We start from the raw sequence: 15,740 nt of genomic DNA, 5'->3' as shown, positions 1-15,740 counted from the left end.
ACAGATAACTTCCTGCTTTACAAGACCCATCATTTATTGATGTCTATCTTTTTTACATTCATTGTCGTGTAATTGTTTATTTAAAGGCCTACTGAAAGCCACTACTAGCGACCACGCAGTCTGATAGTTTATATATCAATGATGAAATCTTAACATTGCAACACATGCCAATACGGCCGGGTTAACTTATAAAGTGCAATTTTAAATTTCCCGGGGAACTTCCGGTTCAAAACGCCTTTGGAGGATGACGTATGCGCGTGACGTCGCGAGGTCCACGGAAGTGTTTGGACCCTACTGGACACTCTGTTTTCTTCGACAAAATTCCACAGTATTCTGGACATCTGTGTTGGTGAATATTTTGCAATTTGTTTAATGAACAATGGAGGCTGCAAAGAAGAACGTTGTAGGTGGGATCGATGTATTAGCGGCTGGCTGTAGCAACACAACAAGGAGGACTTTGTTGTATAGCAGACGCTAGCGCCGGCGACCTCACCTTGACTTCCTACGTCTCCGGGCCGCCGACCGCATCGTCGATCGCTGGAACGCAGGTGAGCACGGGTGTTGAGCAGATGAGGGCTGGCTGGCGTAGGTGGAGCGCTAATGTTTTTATCATAGCTCTGACGAGGTCCCGTTGCTAGGTTAGCGTCGTTAGCAACAGCATTGCCAGGCTTCGACAGGCGGCACAGCATTAACCGTGTATTTACATGTCCAGTGTTTGGTTCGGTGTCTCCTGATAGTAGTATTGTTGATCTTCTGTCTATCCTTCCAGTCAGGGATTTATTTATTTTGTTTCTATCTGCATTTGAGACAGATGCTATCACGTTAGCTCATGCTAAAGAGCTTCGTCGATGTATTGTCGTGGAGATAAAAGTCACTGTTAATGTCCATTTTGCCTTATCGACTCTCATTTTCAGGAGGATATAGTATCCGAGGTGGTTTAAAATACAAATCCGTGATCCACAATAGAAAAAGGAGAAAGTGTGGAATCCAATGAGCCAGCTTGTACCTAAGTTACGGTCAGAGCGAAAAAAGATATCTCTTGAACTGCATTCTAGTCAGTCACTCTAACGTTCCTCATCCACGAATCTTTCATCCTCGCTCAAATTAATGGGGTAATCGTCACTTTCTCGCTCCTCATATCTCTCGCTCCATTGTAAACAACGGGGAATTGTGAGCAGCACTACCGCTTGTGACGTCACGCTACTTCCGGTAGGGGCAAGGTTTTTTTTTATCAGCGAGCAAAAGTTGCAAACTTTATCGTCGATTTTCTCTACTAAATCCTTTCAGCAAAAATATGGCAATATCGCGAAATGATCAAGTATGACACATAGAATGGATCTGCTATCCCCGTTTAAATAAAAAAGATTCATTTCAGTAGGCCTTTAATTATGGTTTGTGCACACTAGGCATGCAGCGACACACAAATCACAATTACTGTCACCACAATTATAACAGTTATCATAATTATGACTGAAAATTTACTTTTACACTCATTGAAGTCCTTAGATGATTTTTGAATAAGTAAAATAAATAGACACATGTTGTTTCCTATGCTTCACTGATAGTGTTTTAGTATTTGATCTGTTAAATGGTTCAATTGTTTTAGTATTGCTTTGAAGATATACAGTCGTGATCAAAAGTAAAGAACATCATGTCATGGCTGTCTTGAGTTTCCAATCATTTCTACAACTCTTATTTTGTTGTGATGTAGTGATTGGAGCACATACTTGTTGCTCACAAAAAACATTCATGAAGTTTGCTTCTTTTATGAATTTATTATGGGTCTACTGAAAATGTGCTGGGTCAAAAGTATACATACAGCAATGTTAATATTTGCTTACATGTCCCTTGGCAAGTTTACCTGCAATAAGGCGCTTTTGGTAGCCATCCACAGCTTCTGCTTGAACTTTTGACCACTCCTCTTGACAAAATTGGTGCAGTTCAGCTAAATTTGTTGGTTTTCTGATATGGACTTGTTTCTTCAGCATTGTTTAAGTCAGGACTTTGGGAAGGCCGTTCTAAAACCTTAATTCTAGCCTGATTTAGCCATTCCTTTTACCACTTTTGACGTGTGTTTGGGGTCATTGTCCTGTTGGAACACCCAACTGCGCCCAAGACCCAACCTCCGGGCTGAAGAATTAATATAATAATCCTCCTTTTTCATTGTCCCATTTACTCTCTGTAAAGCACCAGTTCCATTGGCAGCAAAACAGGCCCAGAGCATAAATACTACCACCACCATGCTTGACGGTAGGCATGGTGTTCCTGGGATTAAAGGCCTCACCTTTTCTCCTCCAAACATATTGCTGGGTATTGTGGCCAAACAGCAACATTTTTGTCTCATCTGACCACAGAACTTTCCTCCAGAAGGTCTTATCTTTGTCCATGTGATGTTAGATGTAACAAAAAAGTGGTAAAGGAATGGCTAAATCAATCAAATGTAATAATCACTTATCTTCTCTTGTTTGATACTTTACATTAGTTTTGGATGATACCACACATTTAGGTATCGATCTTATACCAAGTAGTTACATTATCATTACAGATGATAAATGATAAATGCGTTAAAATGTAATATCGGAAATTATCGGTATCGTTTTTTTTATTATCAGTATCGTGTTTTTATTTTATTTTATTTTTTTAATTAAATCCACATAAAAAACACAATATACACTTACAATTAGTGCACCAACCCACCCCATTTACACTCATTCACACTCATTCACACAAAAGGGTTGTTTCTTTCTGTTATTAATATTCTGGTTCCTACATTATATATCAATATATATCAATACAGTCTGCAAGGGATACAGTCCGTAAGCACACATGATTGTGCGTGCTGCTGGTCCACTAATAATACTAACCTTTAACAGTTAATTTGACAAATTTTCATTAATTACTAGTTTCTATGTAACTGTTTTTATATTGTTTTACTTTCTTTTTTATTCAAGAAAATGTTTTTAATTTATTTATCTTATTTATTTGATTCATTTTTTTAAAAAGTACCTTATCTTCACCATACCTGGTTGTCCAAATTAGGCATAATAATGTGTTAATTCCACGACTGTATATATCGGTTGATATCGGTATCGGTTGATATCGGTATCGGTAATTAAAGAGTTGGACAATATCGGCATATCGGATATCGGCAAAAAGCCATTATCGGACATCCCTAATTATCATACATTGGTCATAATTTAAGTTCTGCCGCGTCCAAGGATGTATTTTCCGAGTTTATAAACAATAACAAAAATGATAAAATATTTGTATTAATAATAATTATCGATGTAATCATTGTAGTATCAACTATATGTGGCTCTTGTACTTGGTATCGTTATTGTTGATATTTGTATAGATCCACCCATTTGTTTACATTCAGGAGTGCTAGCTAGCGGTTAGCTGTTGTATTCTCCTATGGTGTGTAGTGAAGCATGTTTAGCTATTCCTCCTCCTCCAGTGATAATGTTACTTGTAAGAAACTTACTTTAGTTGTTGCCATGGAAGCCAGGATTAGTGATTTAGAAGTCGCTGAAACACTGGCTAGCTATGTTTTAAAGCAGCGTTTCAGTGTTTATACCTTCACCTTTAACGTTCCTTTTCAAAGCCAAAATACGTCCATTCTCCCTCTTCTGTCTCCATGCTGTTTCCACTTGTAAGTGCTCTCTGTGTGTGTTGATTCATATGCGCCTCGGCGTATATTTCAAGCAATGTCACCACGGCGCATCCATGAAAAGAAAAGCACCGATATATTGAAGGCAGTTTTTAATTCACTGGTACTTTATTACTAGCGGTATACAATACACTGTAGTATGACGTCAACATTTAGTCCTTGTCTCTTTCAATTGTTTCCATGTGAATCCTGAGGACACCACTCACTCACTGTTGTGTGTGTGTGTGTGTGTGTGTGTTCTTGTATTTCTAGCCTTCTTGAGACATCAACAAGAAAAAGTCCCTTCCATATGAGGAGGTGTAAACAAGTGATGACATAAATCATGGTCCCAATAAAATTGCATCTAATAGACAATGTCTCATTTGTGGTGACATCTATCAAAATGAGGGTGGTCCCAAAAAGGAGGGATTTTTCACATTGACTGTGTGTCGGCTTTTAAAAGTGCTCCCCCTCTGGTCAACATATGAAATAACAAGTGTGTGTAAAAATTTCAAGTGCTCCCCCTGTGGCCAACATATGAAATAACAAGTGTGTGTAAGAAATTAAGATGCGCCCTCTTTGGCCAAAATTAATTTAAATTTTTTTTTATAAAAAAATGTATATAGAGACCTACTGTAATAACTTGAAGTAAATAATGAAGATAAAAAAACAATTACAAACAAAAAATTCTAAAAAAAAATACATTTTTTTACTTAAAGCAGTCTTTTTCTCACAATGTGTCGACTTTTTTTCTTATAAAATTGGGAACAATTTCTCATATTCTTTCTGCTTCTGTAATATTGCAATATTTTCTCGGGAAATTATTACTTTTTAATGCAAAATGGTGACATTTGTCATATAAAATTCTGACTTTTATCACAATATTGCCAATTCTTTTGTTGTTCTTTGTAAAATACTGACATTTTTTGGAGTGAAATCGTGACTTTTGTCATCATTTTGCCAAGTAAAATTCCGATTAATATTGTGACATTGCCAACATGTTAAAGTTTTCGTATAAAATTGTGACTTGTGTCGAGTAAAATGACGACTCCTTTATATAAAATTGTCAAAATGTTAAGCTTTTCTTGTAAAATTGCGACTGTTATTGAGTAAAATTCCAACTTTTATCATAATATTGCACAAATGTTCAGTTTTTCTTGTAAAATTTTGACTTGCGTTGAGTTAAATGACGACTTTTGTTATAATACTGCCAAAATTCTAAGTTTTTCTTGTGAAATTGTGACCTTTTTCTTATGGAAGTCCAACTCAGTTTTCACAACAAGTTTTTTTTACATTTGCATAGTATGTATGTATTATTATTGTTGTAAATACACATCTTTATATATCTAGAAAGGCTGGTCCTAAAGAAGTTGGAATTGTTTTGAGGTCTCAAGAAGGTAACAAATACAAGAGTGTGTGTGTGTGTGTGTGTGTGTGTGTGTGTGTGTGTGTGTGTGTGTGTGTGTGTGTGTGTGTGTGTGTGTGTGTGTGTGTGTGTGTGTGTGTGTGTGTGTGTGTGTGTGTGTTGATTGCTTCTGCTGCTGTGCGGCGGAGTGACAGCGACGGTGCATAAAATGTGGTCTTGTCTCCCGGCTACTTTGTGTGCCGTGCTGGTCCACAGGCCAATTCCCACACGGTGCAGCATGGCAGGCGGGTGGTAGACTTCCCACGCTGACATGGATTAAGATGCAGAGCGCCGAGTAGAAGCTCAATGGGCCCCTTGTTTAAGATCTACTTCCCTCCCATGTGGCTATATACATGAGGTTATATTAGTATGACAAGCCAATACAGTTGGCTACCAAATTCGCTACTTTTATAGGCGCCCACTGAATTAATAATTCATAGTAATATTTTTTTATATACACTATATTGCCAAAAGTATTTGTCCACCTGCCTTGACTCACATATGAACTCTTAGTGCCATCCCATTCCTAACCCATAGGGTTCAATATGACCTTTTGCAGCTATTACAGCTTCAACTCTTCTGGGAAGGCTGTCCACAAGGTTGCGGGGTGTGTTTATAGGAATTTTCCACCATTCGTCCAAAAGCGCATTGGTGAGGTCACACACTGATGTTGGTGGAGAAGGCCTGGCTCTCAGTCTCCGTTCTAATTCATCCCAAAAGTGTTCTATCGGGTTCAGGTCAGGACTCTGTGCAGGCCAGTCGAGTTCATCCACACCAGACTCTGTCATCCATGTCTTTATGGACTTTTGCTTTGTGTACTGGTGCATGTTGGAAGAGGAAGGGGCCCGCTCCAAACTGTTCCCACAAAGTTGGGAGCATGGAATTGTCCAAAATGTTTTGGTATCCTGGAGCATTCAAAGTTCCTTTCACTGGAACTACGGGGCCAAGCCCAACTCCTGAAAATCAACCCCACACCATAATTCCTCCGCTGACCCCTCCCTGTCAGTTTACGTTAGTGATGGGTCCGGCAACACAGATGCATCGGCGCATGCGTCGAGCTCATAGAGCGATACCCTGTGTCGGTGCGCGTACCGCTTTTAGAAAGTCACGTGACCGATCATGAGCTGCTTTGGTCACGTGACCGATACGCGAACTGTATCGCACTGACGCCTCCTCTGTGCCTGCGCAATTGCGCACTGCTCAAGCGTCCTCACAGCAAATATATGCCGCGCACCAAATCAAAACCATCTGAATTCTAAACAAAATAAACACATTTATCTGTGTAATTTTGCAATGCAACTTTGAGTGACAGTGACAACAAGCGGCCCTAACGGTGTTCGTCAACAACACGCGTACCACTAAGCCACTGGTGCGTTTATGGCCACACAAAAAGTCGGACAACTCAAACACCACACAAAGTTACACTATGACTCCTCAGTCATACGTGTGCTTATTTTTCTGTCATTTATTATTAATGTTAATTTGTTGATATTAATCATAGAATGCTGTTACTAGAGAATGTTAAAGGAAGGACGGCGTGGCGAAGTTGGTAGAGTGGCCGTGCCAGCAATCGGAGGGTTGCCGGTTACTGGGGTTCAATCCCCACCTTCTACCATCCTAGTCACGATACATGTTCACATTATTTATTGACTGTATCTAAAAAAGATAAAAAGATATTTTTATTTAAATTAAGATATGAAATAATCCTAAATGAAATACAATGACTTGGTTTATATTATTGTATATACTAGGTCAGTGGTTCTCAAATGGGGGTACGCGTACCCCTGGGGGTACTTGAAGGTATGCCAAGGGGTACGTGAGATTTTTTTTTAATATTCTAAAAATAGCAACAATTCAAAAATCCTTTATAAATATATTTATTGAATAATATTTCAACAAAATATGAATGTAAATTCATAAACTGAACATCAAATCAAGTAGGCTATTCCATTCATTACAATGCAACAATGCAATATTCAGTGTTGACAGCTAGATTTTTTGTGGACATGTTCCATAAAAATGTATGTTAAGATTTCTTTTTTTGTGAAGACATGTTTAGAATTAAGTTCATGAATCCAGATGGATCTCTATTACCCTAACCCTTTTGGCAATATAGTGTAGGTAGGTGGAGTGCATTAGTTGCGCGCACGTAGCCATGTGTCTTTAAATGAAAAAGTGTGTGTGCTCTTGAAAAGAACGCGTGGTAGAAACAAGGACGTGCTCTGCATGCTAAAAGCACAACTCCCACTGACGTCAGCCCAGTTGCTGGTTAGAAGGTCAGCACCTTAATCGTCAGCAAGGTGCTTCTTTAGAAAAGATGTGGGACACGTAACAGCTACAACATCCGTGGATTGAAAGGTGTTGAATAGATGACGCAGACAAGTCTTGGCTAATGTATTTTGTTGTTAACATTGACCCCCCAGCCCCACGTCCTAGATCATTTCCCACTAAGTAAGGAGGATATTTTCAGAATTTTGTAAACATGCTACTTGAGGTGTGTCCAAAAAGTGGCCAAGTGCGGCCCGTTTGCATCTTCTATTTGGCCCGTGAGTCATGAGTTTTATAAGAAATCTGGGAAATTTCAATTCATTTAAAGTCTGACAAGTTTGATGCTGGTGCTTTGTCGCCATCTTGTGGACAACATGAGTAATTCAGGGCAGTAACCTTTAAAGGCCTACTGAAATGAATTTTTTTATTTAAACGGGAATAGCAGATCCATTCTATGTGTCATACTTGATCATTTCGCGATATTGCCATATTTTTGCTGAAAGGATTTAGTAGAGAAAATCGACGATAAAGTTCGCAACTTTTGCTCGCTGATAAAAAAAACCCTTGCCCCTACCGGAAGTAGCGTGACGTCACAAGCGGTAGTGCTGCTCACAATTCCCCGTTGTTTACATGGAGCGAGAGATATTCGGAGCGAGAAAGCGACGATTACCCCATTAATTTGAGCGAGGATGAAAGATTCGTGGATGAGGTACGTTAAAGGGACGGACTAGAATGCAGTTCAAGAGATATCTTTTTTCGCTCTGACCGTAACTTAGGTACAAGCTGGCTCATTGGAATCCGCACTCTCTCCTTTTTCTACTGTGGATCACGGATTTGTATTTTAAACCACCTCGGATACTATATCCTCTTGAAAATGAGAGTCGATAAGGCGAAATGGACATTCACAGTGACTTTTATCTCCACGACAATACATCGACGAAGCTCTTTAGCATGAGCTAACATGATAGCATCTGTCTCAAATGCAGATAGAAACAAAATAAATAAATCCCTGACTGGAAGGATAGACAGAAGATCAACAATACTACTATCAGGAGACACCGAACCAAACACTGGACATGTAAATACACGGTTAATGCTGTGCCGCCTGTCGAAGCCTGGCGATGCTGTTGCTAACGACGCTAACCTAGCAACGGGACCTCGTCAGAGCTATGATAAAAACATTAGCGCTCCACCTACGCCAGCCAGCCCTCATCTGCTCAACACCCGTGCTCACCTGCGTTCCAGCGATCGACGATGCGGTCGGCGGCCCGGAGACGTAGGAAGTCAAGGTGAGGTCGCCGGCGCTAGCGTCTGCTATCCAACAAAGTCCTCCTTGTTGTGTTGCTACAGCCAGCCGCTAATACACCGATCCCACCTACAACGTTCTTCTTTGCAGCCTCCATTGTTCATTAAACAAATTGCAAAATATTCACCAACACAGATGTCCAGAATACTGTGGAATGTTGTCGAAGAAAACAGAGTGTCCAGTAGGGTCCAAACACTTCCGTGGACCTCGCGACGTCACACGCATACGTCATCCTCCAAAGGCGTTTTGAACCGGAAGTTCCCCGGGAATTTTAAAATTGCACTTTATAAGTTAACCCGGCCGTATTGGCATGTGTTGCAATGTTAAGATTTCATCATTGATATATAAACTATCAGACTGCGTGGTCGGTAGTAGTGGCTTTCAGTAGGCCTTTAACTATGCTCCAAATAAAATAATGCACAGCATTTACCTGTATGAACCAATGCCAACAACCTTCCCTAGCTAGTCATGGTGCAAAAAAAAATACTAATAATAATCCAACCGACACAAAAAGTCAACAAACATGGTCACATTGAACACAACCTGTTCACTGAACTTTGAGGATCTCATAAAAAACATCCATGCATCATAAAAAATTTAAAATGTTATCCGTTACAAAGCATGATGGGAAAATGTAAAACACTCTCCACACTTATCCATGTTTGATGCATTTTAGCTGCTTGATATTTCTGATTGATTACAAAACTTTAAGAAGGTTGTCACGGAAGTAAACAATGTAGGAGTCCAACATTCACATACTCATAATTACCAATTATATTAATTATATGTCCATCATATTCATATAATATGTACACTCACACACACACACATATGTATGTATACATACATTCATACATTCATATATATATATACTAGGGCTGCAACAACTAATCGATTAAAACTATTAAAATCGATTATAAAAATAGTTGCCGATTAATTTAATCATCGATTCATTGGATTTATGCTATGCGCAGAGGCTATTTATTTTATTTAATTTTTTATTTAAAAAAATGTTTCTTTTCTTTTTTCTTTTTTCTTTCTAAACCTTTATTTATAAACTGCTACATTTACAAACAGCTGAGAAACAACAATCAAAATAAGTATGGTGCCAGTATGCTGTTTTTTTTCCAATAAAATACTGGAAAGGATAGAAATGTAGTTTGTCTCTTTTATCCGATTATTAATCGAAGTAATAATCGACAGATTAATCGATTATCAAATTAATCGTTAGTTGCAGCCCTAATATATACATACATACATACATACATTCATATATACATACATACTAGGGCTGTACGGTGTACCGGTATTAGTATAGTACCGCGATACTAATGAATCATATTCGGTACTATACCAGTGTTTCCCACACATTCATTTATTTGTGGCGGCCCGCCACGAAAGAATTAAGGCCGCCACAAATAGATTTATTTTTTATTTTTTGTTTTCCTGTCCAGCTTCTCAGACAAATCATATAGTTGATGTCGATGCCCGGATCTCAGATTTACTTTACAAAAGAGAAGTGTAGGATCAAGATTTTTGGAGCTCTTTGTTCAGTGGATCAGATGTTTGATGAAGCTCTGTGTCTATCTACCACCACTACTGTTTTCTGTTTATTTGTTACTGACTGTGGCAGGACACCTCTGCCTCTGTTTCACTTTATGTTGCTGGTAAATAATATGGTTGTAGTAGTAGGCTAAAGTTAAATTATTTAGTATGCACTAATTAAAGGGGCGGAGCTTTAAGAGACATTTTAGCTTTTATATTTTTATAAGATATATTTTTTGTAAGAACCACAATTAATAAATATATTTCAGTGAATAACTTCTTGTTCAAATCTGTATATAAATATGTACATAAAGTGTTGTAATTATATTGTAAAATGGATGGATGGAGGTTTAAAACAAAACTGTTATTATTAATTAGTAAGTATACATTTTTTGAGCCTTTTTAGAGAAAGTCATATCATTGTAGTAAATTATGCAAATTACTCGATGATGTCATGGTGATCGCGCCCATAGCCACGCCCCCAATGCCACAGGTATCTTGGCAGTTTATGGGAAACACTGTATACCACCTCTGAAAAGCACCGGTCCACCAATGTATGATTCTGAAATGACTTGGTATCGGATTGATACCCAAATTTGTGGTATCAAGAATAAGTGATTATTACATTTTAACAGAAGTGTAGATAGAACATGTTAAAACAAAGTAAGCCGATATAAACAGTAAATGAACAAGTAGATTAATAATTCATTTTCTACCACTTGTCCCTCATAATGTTGGCAAAATAATAGGTGTATAAATGACAAAATATGTTACTGCATACGTCAGCAGACTAATTAAGAGCCTTTGTTTGTTTACTTACTACTAAAAGACAAGTTGTCTAGTATGTTCACTATTTTATTTAAGGACTAAATTGGAATAATAGACATATGTTTAATGTAGCCTAAGATTTTTTTTCAAATTAAGTCAATAATGCCATTTTTTTGTGGTCCCCTTTATTTAGAAAATAATAAGTAAATGCCAAAATATTGGTACCATAGGATGATATAATACACACAGATGATATCACGAAAGTGACGCCTTGGTAAAGATTGATGATCAATCATTTTTAGGACTATTTTTGTCATTTATGGCTGGTGATGGACTGACACACCCTCCACCATTGACCGCTAGCTCGCCATTGACGTAATGGGCACCCCTGGTGTAGGATAATGTCTATATCATTGCATAGGTTGAAGAGTGAAGATGTATGAAGGTTGACTCCACTGACTTGTGCTCCTTTCAGCCATCATCAACCCCAAACAGGCCAGAGACAACAAGAGCTTCAACTTTGATTACTCCTACTGGTCCCACACCACGGTAACACACACACACACACACACACACACACGCACACACACACACACACGCTGTGTACACTGTCGACGTTTGTGTTGGTTGCTGCCACCAGCCGGAGGATGCCAACTTCGCGTCCCAGAAGCTGGTCTACCAAGACATCGGAGAGGAAATGCTGCTCCACGCCTTCGAGGGCTACAACGTCTGCATCTTCGCCTACGGCCAGACGGGCGCCGGCAAGTCCTACACCATGATGGGCAAGCAGGACGTGAAGGATCAACAGGGGATCATGCCATTGGTGATAGATGAGTCATCAGGATCATTAGGAACGAGGCTAATTCATCATGTTCTTCTTGCAGTTATGTGAGGATCTGTTTACAAAAATCAACGACCACACAGACAACAGCATGTCTTACTCTGTGGAGGTGAGAGACCCAACTCCTTTTTCCACATCTTGTCCTCTGCTTGCTCACACTCCATCAACTTCTTTCTGTTCTGCTCCACAATCCATTTTGTTATTAGGGACAATTTACTCACTAAATTATTTCCTATGGAAGTTTTATTGGAGCAAAACTGTTGGCAAATGCGTATCTCAATGTGTGTGTCTGTAATCCCATTCTTGTGTGTGTGTACTAATGTATGTGTGTGTATCTCAATCTGTGTGTCTGTAATCCCATTGTTGTGCGTGTGTATCTCAATGTGTGTGTCTGTAATCCCATTCTTGTGTTTGTGTATCTCAATGTGTGTGTCTGTAATCCCATTCTTGTGTGTGTGTACTAATGTGTGTGTGTGTGTATCTCAATCTGTGTGTCTGTAATCCCATTGTTGTGCGTGTGTATCTCAATGTGTGTGTCTGTAATCCCATTCTTGTGTGTGTGTATCTCAATGTGTGTGTCTGTAATACCATTCTTGTGTGCGTGTATCTCAATGTGTGTGTCTGTAATCCCATTCTTGTGTGAGTGTATCTCAATGTGTGTGTCTGTAATCCCATTCTTGTGTGTGTGTACTAATGTGTGTGTGTATCTCAATGTGTGTGTCTGTAATCCCATTCTTGTGTGTGTGTATCTCAATGTGTGTGTCTGTAATCCCATTCTTGTGTGTGTGTATCTCAATGTGTGTGTCTGTAATCCCATTCTTGTGTGTGTGTACTAATGTGTGTGTGTATCTCAATGTGTGTGTCTGTAATCCCCTTCTTGTGTGTGTGTACTAATGTGTGTGTGTATCTCAATCTGTGTGTGTGTAATCCCATTCTTGTGTCCGTGTACTAATGTGTGTCTGTATCTCAATCTGTGTGTGTGTGTGTGTGTGTGTGTGTGTGTAATCCCATTCTTGTGTCCATGTACTAATATGTGTGTCTGTATCTCAATCTGTGTGTGTGTAATCCCATTCTTGTGTCCATGTACTAATGTGTGTGTCTGTATCTCAATCTGTGTGTGTGTAATCCCATTTTTGTGTCCGTTTACTAATGTATATGTATGTATCTCAATCTGTGTGTGTGTAATCCCATTCTTGTGTGTGTGCGTGTACTAATGTGTGTGTCTGTATCTCAATCTGTGTGTCTGTAATCCCATTCTTGTGTCCGTGTACTAATGTGTGTGTCTATATCTCAATCTGTGTGTGTGTCATCCCATTCATGTGTTTGTGTACTAATGTGTGTGTCTATATCTCAATATGTGTGTGTGTAATCCCATTTTTGTGTCTGTGTACTAATGTGTGTGTCTATATCTCAATCTGTGTGTGTGTGTAATCCCATTCATGTGTCTGTGTACTAATGTGTGTGTCTGTATCTCAATCAGTGTGTGTAATCCCATTCATGTGTCTGTGTACTAATGTGTGTGTCTGTATCTCAATCTGTGTGTGTGTAATCCCATTCATGTGTCTGTGTACTAATGTGTGTGTCTATATCTCAATCTGTGTGTGTGTAATCTCATTCTTGTGTCTGTGTACTAATGTGTGTGTCTGTATCTCAATCTGTGTGTGTGTAATCCCATTCATGTGTCTGTGTACTAATGTGTGTGTCTATATCTCAATCTGTGTGTGTGTAATCTCATTCTTGTGTCTGTGTACTAATGTGTGTGTCTGTTTCTCAATCTGGGTGTGTGTCATCCCATTCATGTGTCTGTGTACTAATGTGTGTGTCTGTTTCTCAATCTGTGTGTGTGTAATCCCATTCTGGTGTCTGTGTACTAATGTGTGTGTCTGTATCTCAATCTGTGTGTGTGTAATCCCATTCTGGTGTCTGTGTACTAATGTTTCTACAAACATTTGTGAAAGAATGGGCCGCTCTCAGTGGTTTCCAGCGTGGAACTGTCATAGGATGCCACCTGTGCAACAAATCCAGTCGTGAAATTTCCTGGCTCCTAAATATTCCAAAATAAACTGTCGGCTTTATTAAAAGAAAATGGAAGAGTTTGGGAACAACAGCAACTCAGCCACGAAGTGGTAGGCCACCTAAACTGACAGAGAGGGGTCAGCGGAGGAATTATGGTGTGGGGTTGTTTTTCGTGCCTGGTTCACACCAACGGCGCTTGCCGCGCTTTAAAGCGGCGAGCAAAGCGCCGTCATTTTTGTCAATTTTTCCACGAATATCCCGATCTCCGAAGTAATGTTATGCTTTGATACGCTCTGATACGAATTAGTTGTCGCTTTGTTACCGTTCCTCACGATTTGATGCCGCTTTGATACGCTTTAAATCACGCTTTGATACGTTTTATTACGCTTTATTGAACTTTATTACGCTTCGATGCGATCCTGACGCTTTAAATCAGGCTCTGACACGATTATCAAGCTCTGTTGTGCATTGTTACAACAAAAATAAGAAAACAATTTGAAAAACTCAGTATACTAAGTTTTCCCCAAATTTTTTTAGATTTATCTATTTATTTGATTTCTCTTTTTGTTTTATTATATACAGGATAAAACACATAATGTAATAAAAAAGAGAAATATGATAAACAAATAAGTTAAAAAAAAAAGTGAAAAACTCAGTATACTGTTTTCCACACATTTTTTATATTCATTCATTTTTTAATTTCTCTTTTTTTTTCGTTATATTATGTTTTATATCTTCATTTCTTTTATTTCTTTGTCATCTTAATAAATATATATCTTTCATTTCTTATGGTAGTTGACAATAATAAAAGGCATTTCTTTTATTTTTTATATTCATTTATTTTTTCAATTTCTCTTTTTTTTCCGTTATATTATGTTTTATATCTTCATTTCTTTTATTTCTTTGTCATCTTAATAAATATCTATCTTTCATTTCTTATGGTAGTTGACAATAATAAAAGGCATTTCTTTTATTTTTTATATTCATTTATTTTTTTCAATTTCTCTTTTTTTTCCGTTATATTATGTTTTATATCTTCATTTCTTTTATTTCTTTGTCATCTTAATAAATATCTATATTTCATTTCTTATGGTACTTGACAATAATAAAAGGCATTTCTTTTATTTTTTATATTCATTTATTTTTTTCAATTTCTCTTTTTTTTCCGTTATATTATGTTTTATATCTTCATTTCTTTTATTTCTTTGTCATCTTAATAAATATCTATCTTTCATTTCTTATGCTAGTTGACAATAATAAAAGGCATTTCTTTTATTTTTTATATTCATTTATTTTTTTCATTTCTCTTTTTTTTCCGTTATATTATGTTTTATATCTTCATTTCTTTTATTTCTTTGTCATCTTAATAAATATCTATCTTTCATTTCTTATGCTAGTTGACAATAATAAAAGGCATTTCTTTTATTTTTTATATTCATTTATTTTTTTCAATTTCTCTTTTTTTTCCGTTATATTATGTTTTATATCTTCATTTCTTTTATTTCTTTGTCATCTTAATAAATATCTATCTTTCATTTCTTATGCTAGTTGACAATAATAAGCTCTCGCCGCTTTATTCCATTCTTGACAGAGCGCAGAATTTTTTTAAACCGTTTAAAGATTTTTGGCGAACTTGCCGCATGTCCCGCTTCACTACAAGCTTTCCCACGATCCATTAGGACCCTCACGCTTTAATCAGGCTTTGTTACGCTTTAACACCGCTTTGCATGCCGCTTTAAAGCGCCGTCAAAGCGCCGTTGGTGTGAACCTAGCATCAGGAGTTGGGCTTGGCCCCTTAGTTCCAGTGAAAAGAACTTTGAATGCTCTAGGATACCAAAACATTTTGGACAATTCCATGCTCCCAACCTTGTGGGGACAGTTTGGAGTGGGCCCCTTCCTCTTCCAACATGACTGTGCACCAGTGCACAAAGCAAGGTCCATA

General features: G+C 38.0%; 1 protein-coding gene across 4 annotated transcripts in view; it reads left to right on the top strand.

The window, feature by feature from the left end:
* Positions 1 to 15,740, top strand: part of kif1aa (kinesin family member 1Aa) — a 132,107-nt gene that overhangs the window by 11,012 nt on the left and 105,355 nt on the right. For all 4 annotated transcript variants that reach the window (XM_062038686.1, XM_062038687.1, XM_062038685.1 and 1 more), the window contains exons 3-5: positions 11,417 to 11,490; positions 11,582 to 11,764; positions 11,826 to 11,891. In XM_062038686.1, coding sequence (XP_061894670.1) covers positions 11,417 to 11,490; positions 11,582 to 11,764; positions 11,826 to 11,891 — 323 coding nt within the window. The remainder of the gene's footprint in view (positions 1 to 11,416; positions 11,491 to 11,581; positions 11,765 to 11,825; positions 11,892 to 15,740) is intronic.

The sequence above is a fragment of the Entelurus aequoreus genome, linkage group LG27 (assembly GCF_033978785.1).
Source record: "Entelurus aequoreus isolate RoL-2023_Sb linkage group LG27, RoL_Eaeq_v1.1, whole genome shotgun sequence".
In the NCBI taxonomy this organism is placed as follows: domain Eukaryota; kingdom Metazoa; phylum Chordata; class Actinopteri; order Syngnathiformes; family Syngnathidae; genus Entelurus; species Entelurus aequoreus.
This window is presented reverse-complemented; position numbering and strand designations above follow the sequence as displayed.